Below are 11127 nucleotides of genomic sequence, written 5' to 3'. Positions count from 1 at the left end.
ATGTTTTGTTGAACAGTTTGCCTGTTTTTCACTGATAGTTAGATTTGACAATGATTCTAAAAAATCGGCCTTTCAGTGTAACATATGTGTTAGACACTTCCATCAACTTGTCTATGTGTTCTTGTTGTTTTTAAACTTCCTCTAGATCGGCTAACTGCTCATGTATACCCATGTATGATGTGAATGCATCTTCGAGCAGCGCTAATTGGGTTTTTATGGCAAATTCATTTAGTTTTTCAATCAGATCCTTAGTATGAGCACTTCGTTTCTTCTCGATTAATTTCCTCTTGTTGAGGAGCTTTTTTTTTATTATTTCCATATTGCGCGGCGCACTATGACGATTTCATAGCGGATACGGACGAGACGCACTGTCAATATGGACGCGACGCACAACGTAACACGACGAGGTTCTGGATTGAAAAAAAAAAAAAATCGAAAAAATGAACAATTACATTAAATCATCATTTATGAAAAATTTAAAAAAAAAAATCTAAAAATCGAACCACTGAGTAATTTTGACATAATACAATTTGGACATAATATAAAAATATTCAGAGGTTGTTTCATGAGAGATGAATTACCTCTTAAACCATGGTTAAATGAATGTGGAATATCAAATTTAAATAATTCGACTCAAGAAGGATCTCATTGGGTTGCATGGAAAAAAATAAAAATAAAAAATTTTATTTCGATTCATTTGGAATGTTTCTTCCACCAGAACTTGTAAAATATTTACTTTTGTCTTACTATAGTTACTATGTTAAGACTCATAATCAAAATACCACTGCAATAATCAATATACCAAGTACACAATATGATTGGAAATTAATGTCATTATATTATACATTTTACATTTATACTCAGTAGTCAGTTGTGAAATTGTATTTGTATCTAATAATATAATAGATACTAGCTCTAAATGAAACTCGTGGCCCGTTAGACTCGCCGTGAGTGGGTACCGTTTTTGGAGTAAGAGTCGTTTGAATTATAAAAGTCGCGACAGTCTGTTGTAAGACGAAAATTCAGGATTTGTGATAAGAATTAGTAATATGAATTGGAGATAAAGCTTGACGTTTTGGCGGGAATTTTAAAAAGTTAGAGTGTCTAGTAATCCGTCACAAACGTTGTAAATGGATAGGCTGGATACGATCTCCTGTTATTAAAAAGGATAGAGTCGATAGCGGATAGTTGTATTCGATTGTCTAGCAGTCATCAAATCACATAGGTAGGCAATTCGACTGGATCGAATTGCAGACATAATGAGAAGCGTATATCATAGTATATCACCAGGTATACAATCCACCTGCGGAGGATTGCCGACCACGTTGGTAGCGTAGGAACTGAAAAATAGAAAATATAGTTAGACCCCTGGACCTCCCATGTTAGTTGTAAGTGAGTACCGATTTTGGGGACACAGTCGAATTATAAATATCGCACTTATATAGAAGGTGATTTTGGTAATCGGAGGTGATTTTGTGATAAGGCCTGGCTCTTAGGCTGTCTCGTTTCGAATACAGGAAAATTTGAACGTCGAGTTTCAGTGTCTAGAAAACTCCCATTGCCCATTAAAATCGGCAATTCAATGATACAAAGTAATGTAATGTAAAGTCGATAACCGTGTTGGAGTGTCTAGCAAGTCAGTCATCTCAAGTCAAAATCGATTTACTTTCAAGTTAGCCACCTAGGTAGGCAATCCGACTTCGTAGGATCGCGGACAATGTACCACAGCAAATCAGGTAGGCAACCCACTAGTAACTTTCTGTACGACTGTGTTTATTTATTTTATAAAAATGGGAAGAAAAGTGCAATTAAATTGTGCACAAGCGCAGATGATATTAGTAAATGTACCATTTTAAGTTCCTAAAACCTTGATAAATATTTGGACTGATATTGTTTCAAAGGTAAATGGTTTTGCTACAAAAGTTAATTTTGTTAATTCAAGTTAAAGTTAATTGTAGGTGTAGGAACAGTTTGCAAATAACTTTAACACGTTTATGTGGAACGACGACACTTTTATTAACAACAATTATAGTAATATCACAGATATGATTTTATGCCGACGCGTGTGTAGTCAACAACGGTCCGGCAAAAGCTGCCTGCCACCACCACCGCTGGCCGGGCCGACAGTCCGTGCCCATAGATAATATAAGAATGGATAGGACATGCCTATACCAGTTCCATATGGGGCTGTGTGCTTTTTTGGGGAAGAGAGAACGTAAAGAGAGAAAAACGATATGGGGCTTTTTAAGGTTATGTGCAAAACTATTTTATTAAATAATAATGAATAAACATGATAGTCAGTTATATTTAGATATTTGTCAGTTTGTATTTTGATTGTTTTGCCACCTGTACCTGGAAAATGGAAATTGGAAAATAATATTTTAACGAAATAAAATTATGTTATTTAATATTTATTATTATTTATCAATTATAACATCAATATTCGCCCCATATAACCACAGAACAACCAGAAGGGAATCCTAAGGCTCATCGAAAAACCGTCCGACATGTCTAGAAATTAAACGTGCTGCCACGTACCAAGAAATTCCCTTTTTTTTAAGTTTTCTGTGGTTTGTGGCTACACTGTTAATCTGCAATTCCACTCATAACAACAACAACAGAACATGGCTAACACTCCTGAACCACGGTTATCTACTCTTAGTAGATAACCGTGGTCTGAACGAATAAACAGTGTTGCACGATACAAAGAAAAATAGAGAAATTCCTGGTATGTGGCAGCACGCTTAATTTTTAGACATGTCGGACGTGGTTTTATCATCTCCTATGATGATGATGAGCCTATGTTAAATGAAATATGATTCCCTTCTGGTTGTTCTGTGATATAACCTTAAAATAGTATCATTAAATTTTCATGTGATAAGTTCTTATGTCTTATCTATTCTTATATTATCTATATGCTCATGCCGCCGACGGCGGCCAGACCGGTTTGGTGGTCGCAATCTCGCGGACGTCGATAGAGACGCCGCGGTCGTTGCGAGAACGACCGCGACAAATTTTTCAAGCATTCAGTTGTCGGTTAATTATATTCAAGTTCAAACAATTATCAGACAGTGGTTTGTTGAAAGGACTCTTACTCAAAAAATTTCTTGAATTTAATAAATCAGATATATTATTAATCCTTCGACAAAATTCAATGGTACCTTCAGCATTTTCAAAAAGTTTGTTCTTCAGGTCTTTACAACAATATTCCAAGGCATCAGCAATACTGTTGCTGAAAACCTGTGTTGCTAAACGTACCTTCATTTTTTCTCGATGATAATGTATATGTCTTGTTCTAATTTTTGTAACAGCATGTAGACCAGTCACATTTTGCATATCGACCAAATGTATTGGTTTATTATTTTTGTCATACAATAATCCCCAATCACCTAAGCAATTCCTTATTAATTTAACCATATGGCATGGGTCAAGAACTATATGTATATTATCTTCTGTTAATGGATGTTTAAAATTTGGCTTTAAATCAGCGTAATTTAGATTAGCCCCAAGCAAAGACGCCATCGACATATTATTAGCCACCCCATCAAAAGTTATTGTTATTATTTTAATACCAGTTTCATGTAGTTGATGAAGACAAGATTTTATAATGTTGGATTTTTCTTCTACAGATATTCCATTGACTAAGTAATATGCAATTGGTACTTTCCAATGGGTATTTAAGCCAACTACCATAATGACAAAAGCATTTTTAGCATATGGCAAATTATCCATTGAATCGGTACCACCTCCTTGACCATAATCAACATAGCCTTGATGCCTGGAACCTGTCCATTGAACATGTTGCTTTATGCTCATTTCGTCTATGATCAAACATCCATATAATTGCTAACCAATATATTTCATTTCATCTACTTTAATGGAAATAGCCTGAAAAGATTCCCTCGTTAATCCTGGTAAGCCATTAATTGTTGTGTACCATTTTCTGATAGTACTAATATCTGGCAGAGCTTTTGAAAATATTTTTCTTATGTATAAATACGCAGATGGAGAGTAATAATGTAATGTAAGGGCAAACTTTCTTAACTCTGGAGTAATATTTTTACCACTGCCTAATTTTAGTTGACGCATAAGCAAGTGCTTTTCTTCATCAGATGCAATATTCTAAGGATTTAAATAAATACTCAATTTAATTATTTTTTTTTTAAATGTTCTTTATTATTATTATACTGATTACATATATTTTATATTAATATTATTTGAAAGTATCAAAAAATATAAAACATACATACATACATACATACATATTTATTTGTATTCAATAACTTTATTTCCTGAGTTTTCAAATATATATTTTATATACTATTCAAAAGAAGTATCTGTATCTGTACTTGAATACTTTTAAAAAGTATCTTATACAAGACTGTACATTATTAATTTATTCTTAAACTGTATTAAAACAAATAAAACATAATATATTTCAGTCTCAGTCTTACACGCATACAACATAGCAAATTTTCGCTTACCGGTTTTTATAAAATAGCAAATTTTCAAGCAAGATATGGATTTGTGAAATATCACAAATTAAAAATGCTCATCTTGCTTGAAAATTAAAATATCAAATAAAAACCAAAAAGCCAACGCTTAATCACAGACGTGTATAAGACGGAGAACACCTATAAACTAATGGACAGCGCATTCCACTTCATTCTGCCCACAACGCATGGGAATAATATAAGAGAAAGAAGCAGAAAGGACGAAGAGAGAAAGAACATAAAGTAGTAATCATAGACCTATAAACTAACACTGTATTTCCCCCATGTTCTCTTTTCTCTTTTACTCTATATCGTACCCCCGACCTCTAGTCCTCCGTTGTCCATTAGTTTGTAGGTCTATGGAGACAACAAACGCATGGGTGGCATCTCTTAAAAGTAACTTAAACTATATTTACTTTTAACATATATGAACAATTAGCATTTAACTTGCTTTGCGACTGTAAATCATCAATTAAACTATTTAGGTTATTTATTTGTGATTTAAGACTATGGTTTTTTTACTGTAACAATTTTATTTTATCATTTTTAGTCTTAATCATTTGTTGATATGTTTTGCAAAAAATTTTCAGTTTTCTAGGTGTCTCTAGATCTTCCTCAGAAAAGTCTCCAGCTTATCTCAATAGCTTACGTTTCTTTTCTGAAAGATGGACTGAAAATTTAAGTACACAGTTAAAATTAATGAATGTCATTTATAACTAAAATGTTACCTTTTGTAATATCAATATTTTCATTTTCTTGCAGAGTAGTCACTTCTGTATCATAATATGTATCATTATTCATTGAAACTGTAGAATTGTTTTCATCTTCTATAATAAACATATAAACAATAGATATGGAAAAGTTTTAATTTGTGTTATAATTATAAACTAACCATTTACTACTATTTCTCTATATCTGATAAACTTTTTGCAGAATTGTTTTCATCTTGTATAATAAACATATAAAAAATAAATATGGAAAAGTTTTAATTTATGTAATGTATACTAACCATTTACTACTATTTCTTCTTCTAACATAAGATTCTCAAGATTGTCATTTACTGTAAGAATAGGTTTATTTGTGGACATTGATGCGCGAATTTCAAATTCTGTTGGGGATAAAAAAAAACGCATTTCATTAAATTAAACCTAATACAAATATATTATTTAATTTTTTTCTTTAATACCTGGGAGTAATGATTTTCTTGAACAGAAGAACCTAGATGGTACAGCATCTGCCTTCAATATATCATTTCCAAAGGATGATTGATAGTAATCATCATTTGTAAAATGTTTGCTATAGAGCCTAGTATACTGATTTATGATAATAGGAACATTTTTTTTTATTTGAGCAACCCATTTTTCCCTCAGATTTATATCTTTAGGAAATCTGTAAAAATTCAAAAAAAATATTTGTAAAATGCATGAAATGATCCAAAGTATATAATGTACAAGGTGACTTTTTTATCATGAACCACTCACTATTTTGAAAATATTTTTTTCAGTTTCAAGTTTTTTGAAAAAAACATTTTTATTAAAAAATTATATTTTTAAATGTTTTTTATCATTATTATTTTTTAAAGTTTTTTAAAGTTTTTGATAAAAGAATTATCCTGTATTATGAATGAAAAATATTTACCCGTGAAGTTTGACATTGTCTGTCTTAGCAGAACCACAAACTATAACATTTTTGAACCATTATATCAAAGTGATTGTTCGAACACGGACGCGTTTTCGTGCCACCGTAGTTTCGGCATAGGTCCCCAAAGCTGCGCCTCGGATGCCGAAGCTCACGAGGTGGCTTACCCCCTCCTCGGCCGTCCAGCGCAGGGCCGTTCGCCGCCATAGGCTGTGCCGCCAGCCGTGTGTTGTCTTGTCCAGGCGGTCGAGCCCGACGCATCGTTGCGTGTTGCTCGTCGCCTTGCGGTGTGTTTTGGCGACCAGACCGCGTGTACGGTCCGCGTTGCTCCGGGTGGCTATGTTTTGACCTCGTAGTCAGTTGACATTCGTGCCGTAATCATTTATTTACAATTATAATTGGTGCACGTCTTTACCGTCGTAAACTTGGAGACAGTTTAAGTTTGACGGATTGTGTCACCGCACCACCGAGTTTATTATACGTGTTAACGCCGGGTCGTCGTTCAACTTCGCCGCGGCGCCGATTTTGGTTGTTGACGAGGAAGACGCTGTCGCATTTCCAGCGAGGACCGTACTGACCAGTGACCTGTACCCAGGTGTCGATCAGGTCATATTGTAAAATTATTATTATTTATTGTTCAAATTATTATTATTAGTGTGGTTGTAGCGCGTGCTAAATTGTACACGGCGTTTATATTAATTATTATTGTGTAAAATATATAAATATCGCGTCATTACGCATTAACCTAATCAATAAGACTTGTACGAGGTAATAAATTGTCAGTTCGCCCTTTCCCATCCACAGCACCCCGCAAGTCGTTGCCGCAAACCGCAAGTCACACAAGTAGGTGCGGCGCGGCGCAACAGTGATCAAAATAAAAAGGCTTAATAAGCAACTAAAAAACTCGCTGTTCACATAAGAAGCAGACGTTCATTAACAATTTGTTTTTATTTATTGTTATTTGTTATGGTAAAAAAATGATTTATCACTATCACAATACTTTTTTCATGGAGTAAATAGTTTTTTTTCCATGAGAAAACCTCTTTAGAGTCTTTCTCACTCGCACATATGTTGGCTCCTATAATTTCTACATGGAAAATGTGTTGTTCGCGGTATATTCTATTATATGTCTATGGTTTGTGCATAATTGCATTTATTGTTCTTTGTTCGAGATAAAATACAATTTATGGTTATCGCCACAACTTTTTAGACTTTCACCGTCCAGCTACCGAGTGCCGGAGTGTCTACGGTCTTTCGATCGTTGGACATTTTGAACATTCAAGATTCCCATATCTTCGTTCCATCAGTAAATTGTCGCAGCCATCCGAGTACGATTTACAATATTTCCACCACCAAAATACCAGATCACGTTTATGCGTTTCGTGGGCGTACGCAAGCGGTGTGCAACAGATCCTGTTGCAGTGGTAGTACTATTAATTATACTTATTAGTTATTAACATTGATTATAAATACAAGTACCTATTTAAAATCAATGCTATTACCTATAAGCCAAGTCGCGGGACACAAACTATAGCCACAATAGGTATGTGAAAATATTTTTTGTAGTAGTTTATATTACCTAGGTACCATACTGCCCTGCTAAGTAAGAGAGCTGTAAAATGAAAAAAGTTTAATAATAAGTAACGGCATCTGATAGGTTTATCAATGTTACACAATATTTGTAGAAAAAATACCCCTAAAACTATATTGAATAGGCTATTAACTCAATTATCATTCTTTTAAAACACTGTAGGTAACAAAGTAAATTAGAAGTACTAAGTATAAGAACGCCGCGTCTTACACTTACTAAGTGTAATCGTTGTAAATATGTTTATAGATACAGTGTTTTTGCATAATACTTCTATGTCTACCCGACTACTCGAGTTACGGTGTTATTACCTGACATTGCAACTTTTTTTCAGAAGTAACATCAATATATTATATTATTAGTTTCTAAATTGTTATCTTTGTGAATCATGATTATATTATTTGGAAAGTTAATTATTTTATATGGGCAATACGTATTTCAGGATAAAACGGCTTATATTGCTAAGTAATAACATAAAAGTAACTTTTATTCGTATAATAAGTGAATAATACTTTTAAATCATTATTTTATTGCATTCCTTGTCAAAAGGACTATACAGGTGGATATAGGTATGCTAGGTATGTCAAATGGACTAACAAATACCTAACAAAGGTATAATAAAATGAAAAATACAAAACCGAATTTTTCTCAAAACTAACATATTGGTTTCACGGCACTTCTGCTTAGCAGGGCAGCATAATAAAGTAATTTAATACAAAATATCATAACGTTTTTCAAAAGTGTACTACATTAATTTGTGAGAAATAACAGATTCATCTCATCTACTGTCCTAATTTTCAAAATCGTATTTCGAATGTATACCATAATATTATATTGTTGTGTGTTGCTTTAATACTGAATGAATTGCAGTTATTGAATTTTATATAATTTTACAGATTTTACAACAGTATATGACTGTACACATAGATGCACATGAAAATAATATAACTATCTATAAGATACAGAAAAGATTTCATGGATTGAAAATTGGAACACACTTCAATAGCAATTTAAGGAAATCAAAGTGAGTTTATATTTTATGTAAAGTATCGATTGGTTGATTTTTATGTTTTTGATTTAAATTTTATTAGGTATAATATATTATTATGCAAGTAGCAGTGGGCACACGAGCACGAGGCCTACCTAAAATATTGAAATAAATAAATAAATGTAAGAATTTATATTAAATTAAAATGTAATGTATTATGTCCATAGTTCTGTTAAAATATTTAGTTAATATATTTGACAATATTATCGGATTAAAAATGTGTTCTTACTACAACACGTTCACCAGGCGGTAAGCATATCGCATTAGCCTAAATGTAAATGGCTTATATGTATATATTATGTAGGTATTCAAATTTTAAAGATATTATATTTTAAATGATAAATGTTTTTAGTTAATAGTTACATCAATTTAACTTCTTTCTCACTTAAATGTTTTAAAAAATTATACAAATAAAAACAGTTTATTTAAAATACAAACTTAAATTAAACTTCAAATTAAAAAAAATAATAATTTGTTTAGCTCCGTTGTACTTTTTCTAATGTTATCTAAGCTAAGGCTTCACAAATTAATGTAAAGTTTATTATAAGTTGCTCTTATAAACATCAAATATACATATTATGCACAATTTTTTTACAGATATTTCAAAATCAGACTATAAAAATATCCGCTGCTGAAAGTAAAATTATACTTCATATTACTAGGTATAGTGTATATAGTATACTTATTATTAAATTTATATAATATGTATAAATGTTTTCATTAAATATTGCATAGAGAAACAATGTTCGATATTATATGTTATGCTAAATATTAATCCATTGACAACGGAATACGCTACCAGTCACTAACAATATGATTTTATTTAATAATAGGTAAAATTAAATAATATTATATTATAACTCGTATTTTATTGTTTGACATAGTATTTATTGTTTTACTTTATCATATATAAAAGATTATTATAATGATTAATTTGACACTGGCGATTGGGCACAATAGAATTAATACGAAGTATTCTATGTGCCACTATTTGCCGCCTCCCCGGGAGCGTAGGACATATTTTATTATACACTGTTTCTCTATACAAATAATATACTAAATAGACTTATTAATTTATTGAAATAAAACATTTTTAGTGATCAACATTATAGATGAACAATATGGAACATTTAAATTCAAAGTGAGTATACTTAAATAAAAATAATATACAGAGATTCCCAAATAGTCCATTGTATCGTCCATTTTAATAATAATAATAATAATAATATTTATTTGGCCATTAAAAACAATTAAACATACAATGTAATAGTAACAATGTTACACAAAAACATGTAATTACTAAAATAGTAACTGATTTATATAACAGAAGTATTTGGCCCAACTTACCACTGAGGTTAAACCTCGTAGTTGGAGTCTTACAAATTAATTAATTAATTATACATTAAAATTTATTTGAACAAGAAAAGATTAAAAAATTAAAAGTAAAACAAAAAGAAAAAAAATAGTAATAAACAAGTATAGAAATAATAGATAAGGAAAAGAAAGGATAGTGGTTATTTGATTTTTGTATGCAAGAAGGATATAGGATAATTAGAAAACAAGTAGAAAATTAAGTTATGTCGTATAAATTTTTTAACCATATTTTTATAAGAAGTTTGAATTTTGAGTATGATTGACAGTTTAAGATATGAGGAGGAACGTTATTTAAGAGTTCAAGGCCTACTTAACCGAAGTATCTGCTGGATTTTAAAGTTTTAATTATAGGAATAGTTATTTTGTTGTTTTGACGAGTTGTCATTTTGGAAAATGTTTTAATTTTGATAAGCCGACATATTATGATTTTTTTTTTTGTTTCATTGTTGATCGCTATCTTTGAGCTTGACAGCGTGCTAGTGACACATCACTGGTAAACTTGTAATCGTTGCAGATAATGATCAATGATGAAAAGAAATTCTGACATAAATTCAGTATATAACATAGTTACACCGAAACATATATCTGTAAATATTTTAGAGGCATAGGATAGCAAGCTAATGGTTCAGAATTCTTCTCATTTTGTCTATCGTTAGTTTTTTTTTGAAATAGGGATTATTAAACTCATTACTTAGTCTTTGGTGTAATATAACATCACTTTTTTGATGGATAATATTTTTACACATTTAGTCTTATTTTAAAGCACCTAATTAAGAAATATCTTAATTATAATTTATACATCAAGATTGAGTGATATTTAAGTTTTCCAGTATTTAACATAAAAATTATTTACAATGGTAAATTTATATTTGTTTTATTTAGAAACAAGAATATTCATGTATTCAATAAAATATTAAAAGTATCACTTGTAAATTGTGATCATCTATTGAAATTTCATAACCAAAAATTAATCAGAAAAGAAAATG

At 31.1% G+C, this 11127-nt stretch overlaps 1 protein-coding gene and 1 long non-coding RNA gene across 3 annotated transcripts; one reads left to right on the top strand and one right to left on the bottom strand.

Moving 5' to 3' along the window:
* Positions 1 to 5227: 5227 nt before the first annotated feature.
* Positions 5228 to 6392, bottom strand: LOC115034161. The gene is made up of 4 exons (XM_029489996.1): positions 6299 to 6392; positions 6132 to 6171; positions 5680 to 5882; positions 5228 to 5601 (listed from the first exon to the last, which is right to left on the bottom strand). Exons 1-4 carry the CDS (start codon positions 6390 to 6392, stop codon positions 5498 to 5500), a joined length of 441 nt encoding a protein of 146 aa, XP_029345856.1. The 3' UTR covers positions 5228 to 5497.
* Positions 6393 to 6761: 369 nt separating this feature from the next.
* Positions 6762 to 11120, top strand: LOC115034221. 2 transcript variants are annotated; one of them, XR_003839573.1, is made up of 6 exons: positions 6762 to 7674; positions 8616 to 8743; positions 8811 to 8889; positions 9365 to 9429; positions 9865 to 9908; positions 11024 to 11120. It is a non-coding gene; the product is annotated as an uncharacterized LOC115034221 (long non-coding RNA). The 2 variants fall into 2 exon arrangements; XR_003839574.1 differs by lacking the exon at positions 8811 to 8889.
* Positions 11121 to 11127: the final 7 nt, after the last annotated feature.

This window comes from Acyrthosiphon pisum, chromosome A2 (assembly GCF_005508785.2).
Source record: "Acyrthosiphon pisum isolate AL4f chromosome A2, pea_aphid_22Mar2018_4r6ur, whole genome shotgun sequence".
Taxonomy (NCBI): domain Eukaryota; kingdom Metazoa; phylum Arthropoda; class Insecta; order Hemiptera; family Aphididae; genus Acyrthosiphon; species Acyrthosiphon pisum.
Note: the sequence above shows the minus strand (reverse complement) of the source record. Positions and strands in the feature narration are given on the sequence as shown.